Below are 18360 nucleotides of genomic sequence, written 5' to 3'. Positions count from 1 at the left end.
AGGCTGATATTGTGCATTCAGGGTGACTTTGTCATGGTGCACAGGGGGCTGGGGGTGTCCAATCAGTTTCAGAGGATATTATATGTATCTATAGGCACACAAATACCACATCAGGGCCGCCAAGCGCCTTAATCCGGCCCAAATTCCTTTTTTAAAAACCTTAAACATGGAAAGTGTAGCTGTCAACATGACTTGCAGAGATGCTGTGGCACAATTTCAATTTGTAGCAGAAAAATGTTTTCTTGTTTGTCACAATTTTTGCTTGATTGCAAAATATGTTGAAGTGGTGGAGAGGTAAACAAGGCGGAGTTAACATACTCTTGATATCCAATGTTTTATTGGTTATAGTTCATATGAAAAAGATCTGCTGTGGCGACTCCGTAAGAAAAAAGCTGAATAAAAAAAAAGTTGGACTACCTAGCATGCCTTGCGGGCATTTGGAAGTATGTTGTAAGTTGTTTGCTTAGTTGTTGCTTTATGTGATGTGTTAACTTGCTATGGATGCGTTGTGTTTTCCATTTTGTTGCACCGTGAGCAAGTATGTCGTTCTGCTTGATGCTACCCAGCCACATTTTTTTTTCTCCAAGAGTGGATGTCTACTGCATGTATAGTGGTGTACAATGAGGTTAAGCACAAGACCTAATCAGGCAACGGTAAGCAAGCGATGTGTTGTTGTGTGTGAACTGAAGGGCGAGGCCTACAGGGAAGGGCTTTGGAATGTTGAAAATCCCTCAGGTACGGACACAACAATGACATCAACCAGCTCACCTGATGGAGTTATAATCTGTCACCCTTCACCTCAAACTGGTGCAACTGGTGTTTTAGAATGAGGAAATACTTTTTAACATCTCTAAATGAGAGGACAAGTTATCACAGTTGAGAATAATGTTGCTTTAAAGGTTAACAGCAATCTGCAATCATGTGAATTGTTGGGTTACCTGATATGTTCGGTGCAGAGGAAGAGTGGTGACAGAGGGGCGTGAGGGAGGCTGTACCCTTGTCCTGAAGAAATGAGGGGAGGAGTCAGTCCTCAGTAAGAGACATGCCATGCGGGACAGCCCTGTGTGTTGCATTTAAAGGCAAATACATTCAGACGCGTACACATACTGATTCTCATTCACTGTTGTTTATCCTGTGAGTTTTCGCCGGCTTTAAGGAGCTATGTTAGCAAACACACTCATAGATTCACACATTTTGTCAGCACAAGAGGAACTGGCTTAGTGAGCAGAGAGGTAAGAGTTGTTTTTTTATGCCTGTTTTCAACATGTAAGTCTTGTTGACCCTTGTACTCACCACAAACTGGATAGTCGCTGTCATGTTAATACTGCAAACAAACAGTAAGCCACAAAACTGTTTATGTTGTGTTAGTTTTATCAACTTTTTCACGTCAGATAGTAGAAATACAACTAAAAGCTCCAAATCATCTGTTTGCAGTACAAATGCCGCTCTGCAACACTGTGGGTATCTCCCTGCAGGGAACTCTGTCCTAGACACACAGGCATGCAAGGGAGCTAACAGGGGGTAAGTCTAAAATTATATACTCCTCATCTCATATTACCAAATTACATATTTCAAATGGACAAAACCACATCAGACACAAAAACACACCTCAGACAACCTTGCTGCACCCATTCATTTGAACTCGGCCATATGTTTCCTATTAGGTTCAATGTTACTTTCATGCGCTGTGTCCCGTCTGGCTTTAATGTGTGTGGGATATTGAGTTAACTCATTCACGGAATGCAAACACTTGGCTTGTGAAGCACATTAAAAGCTGTGTGAGCTGTATTTATGACTCAATTCATTCTCAGTGACTTGACACTTTATTGTCAAGAATGAAAGGAAGGGGTTTGATATCCCAGCTGTCAGGAAACTGCAGCTAGATCCACAGTTGTTCGTCATAGGGGACATGGTGACTTCTACATCACAACCACAAGTTACATGATCATTCTGGCTATCACTAATGTGTATTGTTTGTAATCAGTACTGTGTGGTAGCTGGGTTTTTCGTCGTTCTTCAAAAAAAAATAAAAATAACAAGCATGTGACCCTCTCCGACTTGAGCAGTGTTTTAATTAGATTAGTTACGCTGAGAGGACCAAGCAACATAACATCCATATCCTGACACAGCTCGAACCTGTTTAGAGCTTTCACGCTCGCAACATGCATAAATTCAGTCATGAGCGTTCATCCATCGGTAAACAGATCACTGGTCTCACCCTTTTTGACCATCAGCAGCACAACAAAGGGGAAATAATCACATCCTGTGATCAGTAATTAGAGGACGCAAGCCATATAATCATGGAGCCATAAGGATGGTTGGGAAAATCACACACAGTCAAAGACAGATTTTTAATGCGGTGGGTTGGTGCTTCACAGGCCAATAGTGGCTGACTGACAGCGGTGATCTCAGTGAATATGACCGGAAGCAAGGCTCTAAACTTGATGGGTCGTATATGGATCAGGTAAGAAGCTCCTTCGTGCACTTAGTACTTAAAGCTGAGCTGGTGTTTAAGTCAATATAGTAACGGCTCCAAACTTTTTCCAGTGAGGGCTGAATACTGAAAAGGCAAAAAACACTTTATTTTTATCCATATTTTTACATTTTGTAAAAAGGCAAAAATATTGAATCTCGATTCACATGAAGTTTTTATCTATAATATAATATCTATAGGCTGCACGGCGGTATTCTTTGATTACTTAGCATGCGGCCATCGGCGGAGAAAGTTTAGGTTTGGTTCCATTGTATTTTTTTAATCTATTTTAATTATCCCTCCAAAAGGTCACTTCAACCCACTTCAAAACATTATTTATACATTTGTATTCATCAGTGTACTATTTTTGCTACATTTCTGGAAATGAATATTGGAATTTCCCCTTCATTGCACTTCCTGTTGTACCCAATCAAAGGCTTATGACTGCATATACCATGTCAAAGCTACTATTGTTCATTATTACATTGCTTCCTGTTTAGTGTTTATTTGCATAAAGAGATGGCCCTGCAAGTTGCTTTTTTCGACATAAAGTAGCATCATTCATTGTTTTTTTTTGACATAATCAATTGAGGAAATATATACTGTCAGAATGAGTTGTGCTAATGGTTGTGATTGGCACCCACTTTACTTATTTTACTGAAACACTCGCATGGCAGCAACAGAATCTATGTTGCACCTCCTCGAGTGGAGCAGATTGACCCTGTCCTCATGCTGCTGTCATATTTTTGTTACTCATCAGAGGGTAGGAAGATTTCAGATAACAGATCCTTCATCTATACAACCAATCTCCCCTCTGTTTGTCTGCGACCTTGCCGCCCGCCCCTTCATGGCATTGCCGTACTGCAGGTCAGCAGTTATCACACACATTGTTTATTGTGACACACATTCTGTGCATATTTTCACAATCCACCCCCCCCCATACACACATGCACAACAAGATGGGGGAAATGTGTGTGAGGCCTCCCCCCTACACACTCATACCAATTGGAGAGTGCTTTGTGCACTCATACATTGCCTGGGCAGGAGAGAGAGAGGCTAGTGGGTGGAGGTGCATGGAGACGAGAAAGAGACGGTGGGACTGCGGAGGGAAGTCAGACAGGAGGAGATGCAGCCCGTAAAGAAGGGGCACTCAGCGCTGACTGGTGAGAGGAGAGAAAGAACGACTGTTCAGGTTAAGTGCAGGAATAGGAAAGGGAAGCGGGCCTGTCCAGCACAGAGGAAGAGAAGGAATTGTTGTTCCAGGGGCAGGAGGGAACTGATGGGATGGCATTGATCCCTGGGAGCTGCTGTTTCTTGGGCCAAATGGCGTCTTGTTGCTGCAGACCGCTGCTCCACTCTTCCTGCTGTGGACCCCTCATCAAATTCTGCCTCTCCTCCTTCACAGGTCGGTCCCAACCCACTTGCCCCGTGCTGCCACAGCACTGGCATGATTAGTAGTGGAGTATAGCTCTAAGTGCAACATGGGTAACACACTAAGCCAAGAAGGTAACGACAAAAGGTCATTGTATGTCTCTGTGTTGTAGAAGCATGTGAGTATGCGAGCCTGAGCCGAGTGCTCCTGTTAGTGCTGTGTTTTGCGTCCCGGGATGGAAGAGAATGGGCTCTTGTCCTTTCCGACGTCATGTCATGTTGCATTGTTTGGCCAAGTTGTGTGCTCTATTGTTTCTTTTTGAACGCTTTGCAGGATGCATTAGCACTGACACAGCATGTTGAAAAAGAAGGAAAGTGCAGTCGTTACTGTATTTCGTTCATTGTATGTCTAAAAAACTTGTGCACACTCAGGAGTCAGGTGCAGGTTGACTGACTGCTTTTGGAGGATTATCTGACGTCACTTTGTGTGTGTGTGTGTGTGTGTGTGTCTTTGCCAGGTCCATGTGTGCACTCAGTCCCTTGCCCAAATCCCCTGTACTAACATTTTGCATTTAGAATCCCTTGCCCTACTCCTGCCTTGCTGGGGAGCAACATTGTGTTTATATGAAAACGTTGAAGAATTTGAGGCGTTCAGCACTGATTTGTTCCCCTTCACAGACATCTCTCCCGCTGAGCTGGATGCCCTGTGGAGGGAACCACCATACACTCTCGGGGGAACCAATGACCACTTCTCAGGAAATGACATCATGACTGAAGGTACAAAACATGGAATCGTCCTAATAACTTTGGAAAACTCTACTTAAGAAACATCTTCGCTACCCTGCGGAACAAATCAGGAGAAGCCTCTTTAGGGTCGACGTTGCTTTTAGACCAAGCTATTATCTGCATCCCTCCAGCAGACTGTGATATATTTCCTCCCAATTAAGATCTGACCATGGAACCTCGGCTGTTGATCACCATCCATTCCATGACACTGATTACCATTTGCTCCTATTTTGAGACACTATCAAGCAATATTTTTAGTGTAAAATTATGAATGCAGATTACTTGGTAACACTTTACAATAAGGTACACAACAGTACGGTAGTTAAAAAGGAACAAACCTACCTAACCCGAACCACTACTCATTAATTCCTCAGCAACTACTGCATTTTTGTGTACTTTACTGTAAAGTTTCTCTGTTATTCTCATTTTAGCTATTTTGTACCAAACAACCACGACAGAGACATGTACAGTCATCCCTCGCCACTTCAAGATTCGAATTTCGAGCATCACTCTGTAACAGGTTTTCAAAAATATATTAATTAATAACTTATGCTGTTCCATGGTTTTATACGGACGGCCTGTTATTAGTCAAAAAGTATGCATTCTTCAGCTTTCCAATGGCTAAATGAACTAAAATACAAATAGAAGCTATCCAGAAGACATATTCAAATGGATCGTAGTGTCATAGACGTGGCTTTAATCATATTTTGTCTGAACAACAAGAACTTGTGTCGTGTATTAAATCTACCAGGGCAACCTTTGTAATGTAATTGCTGCATACTTGGAACAGCACTGTTGATGACCCACCTGATAAGATTGTTTCCACACCTATGTCTTTATCAGACAAACGGCTAAAATGCAGTTTAGGAAACAGGTATTGAACTAGGATTAAAATATATACTATATGGACAACGGTATTTATACTTTGAAACATTACACCTTCAGGAACTGCAAACAGATTGTGTCTAAAAGTCACAAACCTCACTAATGTTGGACTTGGCTCACAATTTTTGACCAAAATGTGAAAAATATATAAATTCAAGGGGAATTAACCCAACTGACCCTGACCCATAAATTGATTTAGTGAATTGTCCATGGTTGTTTGTACCCCGCCTCTTGCTAGAAGACAGCTGTGATAGGCTCCAGCATGCCCACAACCCTTGTGAGGATAAGCGGTATAGAAAATACTCATAGTATTTGCCTATGTAGCATAAAAAGAATAAAGCATCAGTTATCTAGTAATATGGTCCACTTTAGGAGCAGGCGAGGATGATGACGGACCCCTGGTGGAGTCAGATGAAGGTGTCCTGGAGCCAGGACACGACTGGAAGAGGAAAGCAGCCTTCCTTCGAGGAAGTCGGGTGACACTGGAAGATAAATTCCCCTCAGGTATCAGTTTGTGGTGCTTTACGTCTTGTTGATCGCCTGACCATATTTGGTCATGCATACTGACTGACACATTTACCTACTCAGCAGCGTAGCCCCATCACACCAGTTGCCTGAAGTTCTTCTCTTCAAATGGCTTTTAATGGCCACTGAGAGTCCAGTCAGCAGTGTTAATAGCGTTGTTATTCCTCTAGGGACTAAGATGGTTCTCACAAAGCATTTCACTGTAATATGAGCTACCATAGAAAATCTTTAATGAACTTTTAAAAGTTTCCCTTTATGCTTGCAGGCAGTCAAAACCCTTTCATTCTTGAATAGTGCTGTATAAATACACTTTCCTTGCATTACCTGTTTGGAAAAGATTTTATTTCTAAAATCAAATTTGATATGATTTATTTTGTCTAGAAATTATTCTCTTTTTTACTGGACGGCGACGCTCCAGTGAGGATCCGGACCTGGCGCTCCAGGAGTCCCTTCGTACTCAACTCCGAGTAGTGGAGAGCAACAGCAAGGATGTCATCCAGTTATTTAAAGTGAGTGAAAATCAGACATGATGAGTCATAATGAGCACGATATTACATAAGGGGCTGTGAAATGTTATTTTCTACTAAGACCAATGTTCTTGTAGGACATGTCCGCACGTCTGGTGTCTGTCCATGCAGAGAAAGACAGCTTTGTTCTCACATTCAAAACTGTGGAAGAAATCTGGAAGTTTTCAACGTATTTAGCATTAGGTAAGATTCAATTAGTTTAATATATTGATGGTGATTGTTTTCGTATGCCGTTATAGCTATAATATGATCGGTACTTCTTTTTAACTTGTCTATTAAATGGCAGGCTATGTTGCTCGCTGCTTGGAGAACTTCCTCTTTGATCAGTCCTTCTGGCTGGACCCAAAACTGCTCAGTGACTTGGAGATAAACGTAACAGTGGATGAGGATCAGCTGGCTACCCTCTACTTGGCACTTTTACTTCAGGAAGGTAAGGAATGCTTGGTATAAACTTGGTTAAATGCAGTTGATAACTATATATTTGATTATTAACTGCGATTGGCTGACGACCAAGTCCAGGGTGTACCCCGCCTCTCCCCTGAAGTCAGCTGGGATAGGCTCCAGCATACCCCCGCAACCCTAATGAGGATAAGCGGCATAGAAAATGGGTGGATTATTAACACTGTAGACGGTTGAATTGGTGAATTGGTAAAATCCAATGAATAAACCTATTAAACCTGTCAAATCTATTGCTTGGTGGGATTAGTACTCTAAATATTTCGCTTGTACTTCTGTATAAGTGACAAGAGTAAAGGGCTACATCAAATATACCTACAGTAGACACAATACATACATTGTTGTCACTCACACAAGCATAACATATTTGTACACAAGCTTAACTCTTACTTTCACTCCGGACAGGGTCGCGACAACTGCTATATAGACTTGCACGACTCCGACAGCAACGCGGTCCCAAGAACTGGGAAGAAAAGCTAAAAGAAATTGCTTACACTCAGCATTTCATGACGGTGTTTAAACTGAAAAGTGCCCACATTAAAATATCTTTGCTTAATAACTGTTCTAAAAGTTTGCTTTTGCAGCAACGCTACTTCCCTGCTACCCTCAGCGATGCATATTAAAACAGATATCACCATTTAAACGTATACTTTGGCAAAATAAGACTGCAGTGCGGCCAAACTTTGATGAGATACATTAACTGAATGGTATCCAACATCCATCATTTCCTGAGCAGAAGTCAAAGTGCAGCAGCAGTTTTGCTGATCTCAAATGTCGATAAAATGATTTTATAAACCACAACGGAATTAAAACATTATGTAACGTATATATTAGTGGAAATGGTATCTAAAGCTTGTTCTGTGAGTGATCTAATTAGTTTACTAATGATAGACATTGTTGCAGGATCCTTCTTTGCTAAAGCAGTCTATACAAGAGTTGAGGAGGATGACGAAGAACAGCTGTCTTTCAAAAAGAACGACCTGCTGATGGTAAAGGACACGGGACAGGAGGACATGTGGGAGGGCACCCTGCTCTCCACTGGACACCACGGACTGGTGCCTGTTGATTGCACTCAGCCATTGCCCTACCCTTTCTACCAGTGAGACATTTTCATGACTAGTGTGTTTCTTTACAATGATACAGTCCATATGATGTTGACAAGCGCTGACCACTTTCTCCTTCAATCAGATGGTTCCTGAAGAACTACCCGGGGTATGCGGGGTGCTCACCAACCGAAAAGGAACTGTTTGAACATCCATTCGGTAGAAACATACTCTTTCAATGCAACTCAACTCAACAGTTACAACTGAAAATCTTTGGTTCAGTTGTGAACTGACTATGGCAATTGAAGAGAGGAGGGGCGGGGTCTGGAACTGAATCAAATCTAAGTCATTTCTTTTATTGCTGTGTTTTAAAAATAGACATTTTATGGGCAATTACTGACTGTTTTTCACCATTCACTGATGGTCTTTGAATGTAACCCAGCATTAAGCAGGGATTTACTGTACAGTCTAAGTATGATCAATTATTTTTCAGAAAGGCTTTTAGTATTTATTGTGTTCCGCTGCATTATTTATACTGCAATCGTTTGGCTTGCATAATAACCTGAAATGCCTGAGTATATTTTATCTGTTATCTTCAACTGTCAAACATCCCAGTGACAGGTTTGTGTGCCGCTGTGGTCGACTACATTCCAATGGGCCAAGATGAGCTCCAGTTGAGTCAAGGTGACACTGTGGAGATCCAAGGTCTACTTGTAAGAGGCTTGGGCGTCTTCGTTGGAAAGCACTCCTCAACTGGTTGTACTGGTTTTGTCCACAAGGCCCACGTCAAACCTCTGGACATCGTGCCTCTGTAAATAGATGATATAATCCTATCGCACAGCTTGTTTAAAAGTAATTAGTAAAGCATTTTGTCTGCATTAAATCCATTGGTTACCTCGAGGTGTACCATATCTTTAGTCTGAACAGACAAGAGCTTTGATGATAATGCTGTTTTGTTTGTCTCACACAGAGACAGGCAATTGGTCTTTCTGACAGAGGAGGAGCGGGCCACCCTGGCTGAGACTAACCCGTTCAGTTCTGAGCCAAGTGATAGCAACCTACTGGAAAAGCTTTTCTCATCTGACATCAGCTCTGTGTACAGGCTAGGTAAAGCTCGATGGAGATGTCTATTTAGACTATTTGGAGATGGTTGTTTCTAAATTCGTAGTTGTCAACCTTTTTTCAGTCATGGATCCATTTAAGAAAACTTGACGGCCTTCCCTAAAAATATTCATTTAGATTACGTCAATGGTAAACTGGCACTGGCAGGAAAATGTTTGTTTTGATCTGATACAAAACCCATTCCCTCATTAAAAAGACTTAAATAGTTAAATAGACTTTAAATAGTTTATGATCTTTGGAGATGAAAGTCTCTACCATCAGCTGGAACATCACATCTTTATTTGTTTCCAGACAGGCTGGATGAGTCCGACTTCATGTACATCAGGAATCGTCCCAAACGTGGTAATGATTTACGTAATTGCATTTGTGTTGAATGAAATGACACAGTTGCTGTCTATCTGCAATTAATTACCTTGACATTTGCAGTCATACTCAAAACAACACAAACCAAACACGTCCCTCACTCACGGTGCAACCACAAATAACAAGTAACAGACTTCATCACACGGACTGTGCGGGTATGGAAATAAATGTTCACACACCAATAGACACACAAAATAAATACCCTTTTATAGTAATGTCTAAACCGCAAGGCATGCTGGGTAGCTTCCTGTTGGGGAAGTGAGTGCGTGGGATTCCCACCATGCCTTGCGGCTTGTACATTTAGTATAAAATAGTATTGTTTTACATGTATTAGTGTATAAGCATGACACCAACATTGTATGTTCCACATTGTTATTTTTGGTTGCACCGTGAGTGAGGTAGGCATTTGGGTTGACAAGCTCCTATTGACTTATGTTGATGTGAGCCAAAGGGGTATATACTGTATCACGCTGAGTCACTCCGTATACAGAACAAATCCTTAAGCAAGTTGAAGTTGGCCTCTGACACTACTCCCCCTGTGCAACTCAAGCTTTACCGATGTAGGGCAAATAAGATGGATTTTCTACTCATAAATGGTGTAATTATGGAGAGGATAAGCACTAGCGAGGAGAGGCTCAAGTAACCCAGAACAAGATAAGCGGGATAGAAAATATCTGGATGGAGTCAGCCTTATTTGTGTTCTAACAACAATCTCCCTTCATTCTAGATCACAAGGTCCCTGCAAGCACTCGTCAGAGCGTCATGTCAGAGAGAAGCGAAGGAACACCCCCGTACCATTCCTCACCCCGTCCGTCGCTGTCTCACTCCTCCCCCCGTGTGTCCCTGTATCAGTCCCACAATCCTCTGCCACATGACGGAGAGCCCTTGTCCTTCACTCTTGACGACACATTCAGGGAAATGAGTGAGTTCCAGGAGGACCCGCCTCTCTTCTTAGAGGAAAACAGTTGGGAGGGGGAGGAGTCAGAACTCAGTGACCCCACGTTGACTTTACTAAACCATGATCACTTCCAGGTCAGCAAAGTTCCAATGCAGTTTCCTTGTTACCTGCCAGATGCTAAAAACAAAGCCTTGTCGGGCAGTAGCGCATACAGTAGTATATAGTACAGAACGTACAGTACATAATTACTGTAGATTGGTATTCTGTGGAGTGCTTTGTAGTTGTTGCAATTAATTGTTGCAATTAATCTTGATAAAAGTGGTTTTACAAGGAGAGTTATCAGCACTTTGACGTTTCCAATGTCAGTATCCACTTTTGTAATGCATACAATGGAACCATGCAGACGAACATAAAATGCCTTGTTGAACTAATGTACAATATGTGTAGGGACTTGTATGTTTAATGACATTCCTTGGTGATTTAAGATATAGGTTTTACGTCTCAACCACTCTCATAAGATACTTTGGGTATTTTCCTCCTAGGAAGACTTCCTGCCCCTGTACGACCTACAGTGTTCCTTCCTGTGGGTGACCTTCAATGGGAAGACGGAGAGTGTGCTTTCAGGGCGGCTCGAGAGTGTGAGGGAATGTGCAAAGAGGATGGGCATGCATTGGGCACACAGACGAGCTTGTTTCCTACTGGGAAGACTATGTGCCAGGAAACTAAAGCTATCCCAGGTTAGTTATATTCACTATCAAGTAATTTTGTAGGCCACGATGGCCCTGCAACCTGCTAATAAATACCCTTCTTCAGAGAAAGAGAGCAAGATAACAACATTACCAGTTACTGACAACTAGTGTTATTGAATGTTTTGTTGTTTCAAATGCTAAAAATCCTCCCCCTTGACCTCTATCTTTAGGCCCGTGTGTACTACGAAGAAGCTCTGAGTGTTCGAGTTGACAGTTTCAGAGACACGCCACTGCTCGTTGCTCTTCTCACCAATGTTACCGCCGTCTACCTGAAGCAGCGTATGACAGACAAGCTGCCCCTCACCTTGGAAAAGGCCAGCGCTGTGCTCCTCTGCCTTCCCAACCACACCTACACATCTTCAGATGAAATTGAGCTACTCAAGCTGCTTCTGAGGAGATCAGTGGTCATGGGGGATAAATACCTCGAGGCCCGCGTGTGCTACCTTATCTTCAGCCTCTTCCTGCTTCTCCGGAAACCTGATGATGCTCTTCCCTTTGTCGAGCGTCTACAGTTCCTCTCCTTGACTCTCTCAGCTAATGAGGGGCATCCCATAGCACCCTTGGACCTCAACTGGCTGCTGTGCTGGCTCTATCACCGTAAATACATGCCGTATCTGGCACTGGCTTCTCTGAGCCTGGACTCAAGACAAGACCACTCTCTCCACAATACCTTTCAGAGGATTGAGCTGTTCATCAGAAATGCGGTCCGACTGAACCCATTGTGGAAGGAGGGAACCTCTCTACTCCCTGCCCAGATTGTAATCTACCTCATTGAGGCTCTTGCTATAGCTGAGAAAGATGAAGACTTAAAGACGCAGAGGGATCTGTGTCTCGGCTTGGCCTCTGTTTATCAGCAGTACGATGCCCTTGATAAAGCTGTGCGCTGTGCTCAGCAAGCAGTGGAAACAGGAGCCTTCATTAATGAGGAGGAAGGTTTTGAGGCATCTGTGCTGCTTGGTTGGCTGCTGGTGTTAACAGGACAGGCTGAAAAAGCTCAGCGTGTTCTGCAGCCACTGCTTGTATCACTGCAGGTATAAGAACACACAGAATTCCTTTCATCGAATCTACATATATTATATTTTAATATGTACTGCTACAGGGCACAGATAGCTCCACTCAGAGAGGAGTCATCCACAATCTCTTGGCCTTGTGTCTGAGGCAACAGGGCTGCATACCAGAGGCAGGCTGGCAGCTCCACTCAGCCTTGGCGATATCAAGGGAAAGTGGAAATCAGAGGAATCAGGCCCTGGCACTCGCCAACCTGGGATGCCTGGCACTGGATGCAGGGGCATCCACATTGTCGGAACATTTCTTGATCAGGTCAGATATTCCTATACTTGTTATGAGAAGACTATATGATACAGTTGAAGTGAACGTGTCCGCCTCATGGATTTGAGTTTCATCTTTTCCTTGTGCTTCCATTGGTTTTGTCCCGGTACACAATTTTTGTAATGTCCAAAAACTAGACTAAATACTATACTATAAACTGTCCACTTTTCTGACCTATAAATGTTACATCCACTTAAGAGCTTTAGGGTTCAGAGGTCAGCATCTTACTGTAATTGCAATTGACCAACAGTATGTCATGAAGTTCTCGTTATTCCAGATCCTTGCACCTTTTCCTAGAGCTATGGGAGAGCCCCACTGATGAGGAGCATGTCCAGACCTACCTGTGGCTGGGGAGGAGCTACAAAGACAGGGGGAGGAGTCACAACATCAGGGTGTGCTACGAAATGGGGCTTCTGATTGCACTGCATGCTAGAAACCTGCCCAGTAAGTATAGGGAAGTAAAGAAATGGTGTGTAAATTAATATCAATATACAGCGGTAGCTGCATATTTGTGATTCAGCATTTATATTCCCATAAATTCACACATTTTTCACACATTCAACATTTTTAGTTCTAATTTAAATTCATACATACTGTACACTGATATTTCTATTTAACATTTACATTTAAATTGAACATATCTTTATAACATGTATAATTATTTTTACCATTTCATCACCTTTTCGCTATGTAGCTAAAAGGTGTGAAAGACTGACTGTATGGATACCTCTTTGGTTCCAATAATGTATGTCACACTGTAAACTCGCCCTCTGGTGGGCACCTTGTGTAACAACATATGCATACACAGTAAATGTGCTATATTTTCTCACAGGTCAGTTGGTGGTGGCCAAGGTGCTGAGTCGGTTGTATTCCGACATGCTGCTCTATGGTCAAAGCATCGTCTACTATGAACACTGTGTGTCAGTTTCCAGAGAACTGAAGGACAAGAGGCTGGAAGGAGAGTACCTTGAAATCCTAAGTAGCCTCTACCTCTCACTAAACACTGAAAGGTGACTTTTTCTCTCTCCCACCGTGCGTTGTTTATGATGAAGACCCAAATAGCTTTGAAATGTGATGTGGTGCAGATCATCTCGTAAATCTCTGGACTACACGAAGCAAAGCCTGAGGATTTCTATTGATTTGGGTAAAAGAGAAGAGGAGTCTGAGACCTGGTTGCAGGTGGGAAGGATCTACTATCTCATCCAGGAGGACGAGTTGGCCGACATGTACTTGCAGGTGAGAAGACATCTGACGCACTAAACTGGATATATTTGTGCATTTTTTTCCTACAGAAAACTCATCATAGGTTGTTAGTAATTTCTAAATATTGCTAAAATGTACAATTTCACATGTTTATGCTTCACTTTTTTTTGTTTGGCTGTCGTATATGCTTTGTGAGAAAGAACAAGCAAAAGATTGCTGGAATTTGACAAGTAAAATAGGGTACCTTCTGAGCCACAATGGCGTCAATGACAGCGTCCACCCCTCAGAGTCATAATGGCACTGCATGTCTGATGATCATCCTCCATGAACCAGGGAGTAGCCTGTAAGGAGCAGATTTGTTAGCTGGGCCTTGGCAGAGGTCAACTCTCCATTGTGTTAAAATCTATCTTGTATGATTGTACTTTTATTTTCATTTGGATAATGAAAACAAAAGATGCATTATATTCATGGGACATTTGCATTTAATCGAATTGAAACCGCTCTTGAGACGGCCCTGGTCGGGCCATTACCTTTGCAGTGCATCTCTCTAGTTGTGTGTGCTTCTTGTGTAATCAAATAACTCCCAAATTTGATGAACAGGCAGCTGTGAAGACAGCCCTGAGAATGAACGACCCTTATTTTTCAATGAGCATCTATGAAGAGGCGGGGGACGTCTACTTTAAGGGTCACAGGAACAGGATGGCTTCAGTGCCTTTCTACAGGGTGAGGACAAAACACGATAATATCAAGTTACTATTTCCCTCTCCCAAACATGGCTTTTCACCTTGTGTTTCAGGATGGCAGTTTACCATTTGCACGAAGTATTAAAGACACCCATTCAGAGTTTCGCTTGTTGAGTAAACTAACAGAACTGTTAATGAACCAAGGGGAGCAGGAGGAGGCGCTGCAATATGCAACTCTTGCTGTTGAGGTAGCTAACCAAACAGGTATGTTATTGGAGCAAATCTGTCTAATGACTACTATACCTCTTCATAGCAACGTGATGTTATTCTTACAGGCGTGCATGTGAATGAGAGGACAGCCTACCACAGACTTGCAACGGTTTACTACAGCCTGCAGCACTACGAGATGGCAGAAAACTACTACCTTAAGTCCCTGTTTCTCTGTCCGCCCGTGCTGCAGCATGCAAAGGAGGCTCGCTACTACACTCAGGTCTACTGCAGGCTGGGAAATCTCACTCTGCACAAGCTCAAGGTGTGGATCATTTCCAATGAAAGTTGTTTCTCACACTCTGTTGCCTCAGGCTTTTGGTCAATCAATCACATGGATTTTTCTTATTATTCTGTCAATACGGGTTTGTAAAAAATGGGGGTACCCTATTGGGTGACATCACCACCTCATCATGTCAACATTTGTTCTTCTAATGTCATGTGCTCTTTCTCAGGATGCTTTTGATGCAGTAGGTTACTTCCACCTGGCTCTGGCAGCCGCACTGGAGGATCGGACTAACCCAGAGGCTCTGTACATTGTGTACATGAAGCTGGCCGAGATCCACGGCAACCACATGCCTGATGCTCAGCTGTGCCAGCTTTACAGAGACAGAGCCCACAGTCTGAAGAGAGTCCTGTCAGGAGAGGAAGCGGCGCAGGAGGAAATTATGAATTATACAATTGAAGACTGTGACAGTGAGACATTCCCAAGAACTTGTCAAATCCAAGGTGAAGCCTTCAGTGATATCGCTAATGAAGATAACAGGAAGATGGATGAATGCCGTCCTGCTCCTGATATGGAAAGTCAGATTGTTGACGCCTCTGGATTTATCACAAGTCGGTCGTACAGTGAGAGTATCTTGACAGAGTCTTTTGACACAGCTAGGGAGCACCTGTCAGACTCCTACAGCTTCACTGACACTGTACAAAATTCCCAAAGGCAAAAGAACAGCAATGAATTGATCTCTGGTAACCTCAGTCACACATCAGAGGAGGAAACAGTTGTGGATGCAGAGCTTCAGAAAGATCAGAAAGATCCCTCTCAGATAGACAGATAAGAACTTCCCATCCTAGGTGGACTTAAATGGACATGTAGATGAGCTACACAACAATTCCCAGTAGCACTTTATGCTCCTCAGTGACCGTTAACAGAATGCAATATTACAACAACATGGCACTTATTGTATAGAAAGAGAGGTCCCTTAAAAAGATGTGCCTTTTTTACAAAATTTGCTCAAGGTATAACAATGTCCTGGTGATGTAGGTTTTTTTTAATGTCTTTGATACTATATATCTGCAAGTAAAGTCAAATGATGTCTTATGTCTTTTTCACCAACAAAAAGAACAGGAAAAATGTAAAATTATGAATAAATTATTTCTGAATCACATTAAAGTAAATCCTACAGTGTTTCTCATAAATTTGGCCCAGCAAAAATGGAACTGGAAAGTAGCTTGTCCTTCCAATTCCACACAGTAGATGGACGTAGGATAAGTGTATCTGTGTGATATGCAGTGTTTGATACACTCAGCATGCAAGTTACAAATCAAAACGAGCTACCTCTTTCTGTAAAGAATATATGTAAAATCTAACCAGTAAACTTTGAACGTTTGCAGTTTCGAAGTTTACAGATAATCAAAGCAGTTGATATAATTTGCCAATAAAGATATTTGCACATATGTTCTCAATAGTTGTGTTGATAACCGGAGTACAGCCAATATGTCAGTCAAAATAGCTACCTAGCGTTCATTAGGACACACAGTCTGTGTATTACTTTAAGTTAGCATTTGCTGCCAAGCATTATCAATATACAAGAATTGAAAACGATTATGCAAAAGACAATGCAGCCGAAGTTAAGGCAACATATTAAAAGGTTCCAGTAATGGGCAGATTTTCCAAATCATCATGAAATAATGGTTTAATAAAAGGAAGTGTATAAAACTTACAGTTCTATAGTGGAGTTCATGACACAGAGCAAATCCATCAAACAACGTTTACCGGATCAACCCAAACAAAGGGAGCCAGTTGTCAAATAATTGTAACACTCTATGACCAGAACCAGACTAACATCCCCTTTTTTAAGCCCACGAAGCACCACAATTCTTATTGTCACGGCCGTAACCCACGCCAAACTTACTTCTAGCCAACTCCAACAGGGGGCTCTCACACGTCTCTTCCTGTCCGTTCCACCTTTTCCTCCGCCAACCCCGGAAAACAAATTTTCATGGCAAAAAAAAAACACTTAACACCCCGAAGGGTCATTGCAGTATGATTTAACTTTTTTTTCAAGCGGGCTGCAATTACTTACTTTACTGTGAATATTAGGGCCACACAAAAAAAAAAAGAGACCCATCTTGTGGAAAACAGGTTTCGACCTGACCCATATAGCCACTGTTAATAATCTGTTTTTTTAGAAGAAAGGTTCCACCTAAAAGGTCGTGATAGTCATAACAGTAACTTTCTTATTGTGTTTTTGAGTTGAAGTTTCAAATACAGTAGTCGTTGACTTTTTAGTCCAGCAAAAAATCCTGTAATGTCACATACCGAATATGTTGTTTGTTGTGTCTCTTACAGAACTGACACCCAACCTTAAAAGATGCAACGCTTGCTGGTGTTATTATTATGTCAGCCAGATGGGGGCAGTCGAAGTCAAAAGGGAGTTAACTTTGTGGCTTGTATTTCCTACACAACTCTGTCATTCACAACAGCTAAAAGACACATCAAGACAGTAAGAGCTGCATTTCCAATGAGTCTGCCATTAAAATCAGCTGCTTACATGTAGAGTAAATTCTAACAAGTATGGGATCTATAAAGAGCAGAAACAAGTTATGCAAAAGAATGGCATTTTACATATGAAGAAAATACCATTATATCAAATGTTATTGCAGCAAGTGGTTGGCTTTACAATAGTGAAGGATTAGTGCATAATTGAAGCTAAAGTGTGTGTATGCCTGATCTGCATACTGAACAACCCTGCTGTGCTGCTTCCTCCCCCCACAGGCAGGGTAAATCTAAACCTCTATTCAACTCTGACAAAACAAGCGCTTGAGTTGCTCTTCCTTTTTTAAAGTATTCCCAGAGTTGCCGGACTGTTCTTTATGATCTACTTGCCACTGAGTGCAGGCATGGAAAGCCACAGTAAACACACACCTTTGTACCAATTTGGGAGAAAAATCAAAAAGAGGTGTTAAAATTCGAGTAAAATCCAAATGGTGAATATAAATGGTGCATCTCAATGCAAAGGGGCAGCATTGGGACGACTGTGGCCTCCTCGGCTTCGGTCACACTTACACGCTTAGGATGCCAATAAGACAGAGATGATAACCACATGTAGCTTTTGGATAAAGGATAAAAAGCCCAGCTGAAAACGTCACAACACAGAAGATTAATCTTTAACTCGACATGAACGCCCGCTCCAACTTTACCCGGCAGACCAAAAAATGTTCAAGTGCGACTGCCAGTGAGCGGTCACCTGGGAGGGGATCCAACTCCCTGCGGGCCTGTGCAGGATAAGCAGTTAGCACATGATGGATGGGTCAGACATCAGTGAACCGTATCAAGGCTGTGCACACAATCAGACGCAGCAGCAAGAAATGATGTAGTAGAAACAACAAAACAAAATACAGTGGCTCCTCTCGGGTCAAACACATGATTTGTTCATTACCGATAGGAAATAATGAAA

At 42.2% G+C, this 18360-nt stretch overlaps 1 protein-coding gene across 4 annotated transcripts; it reads left to right on the top strand.

Moving 5' to 3' along the window:
- Positions 1-1096: 1096 nt before the first annotated feature.
- sh3tc2 (SH3 domain and tetratricopeptide repeats 2) lies at positions 1097-16555 on the top strand. Of its 4 annotated transcripts, XM_078788358.1 has the most exons (25): positions 1097-1232; positions 1435-1521; positions 3234-3340; positions 3518-3878; positions 4523-4621; positions 5888-6019; positions 6422-6549; positions 6645-6750; positions 6854-6997; positions 7927-8122; positions 8212-8285; positions 8682-8877; positions 9037-9173; positions 9480-9530; positions 10279-10583; positions 10992-11186; positions 11369-12229; positions 12298-12518; positions 12805-12971; positions 13360-13537; positions 13613-13763; positions 14331-14453; positions 14527-14677; positions 14749-14945; positions 15136-16555. In XM_078788358.1, the coding sequence occupies exons 4-25, from the start codon at positions 3758-3760 to the stop codon at positions 15736-15738; spliced, it is 4536 nt and encodes a 1511-aa protein (XP_078644484.1). In that variant the 5' UTR covers positions 1097-1232; positions 1435-1521; positions 3234-3340; positions 3518-3757; the 3' UTR covers positions 15739-16555. The 4 variants fall into 4 exon arrangements, with proteins under 4 accessions (XP_078644484.1, XP_057919583.2, XP_057919582.2 ...); XM_058063600.2 differs by lacking the exon at positions 3518-3878; XM_058063599.2 differs by lacking the exons at positions 3234-3340; positions 3518-3878.
- Positions 16556-18360: the final 1805 nt, after the last annotated feature.

This window comes from Doryrhamphus excisus, linkage group LG22 (genome assembly GCF_037039965.1).
Source record: "Doryrhamphus excisus strain RoL-2023G ecotype Guam linkage group LG22, RoL_Dexc_Guam_v1.1, whole genome shotgun sequence".
Classification (NCBI taxonomy): Eukaryota; Metazoa; Chordata; class Actinopteri; order Syngnathiformes; family Syngnathidae; genus Doryrhamphus; species Doryrhamphus excisus.
Note: the sequence above shows the minus strand (reverse complement) of the source record. Positions and strands in the feature narration are given on the sequence as shown.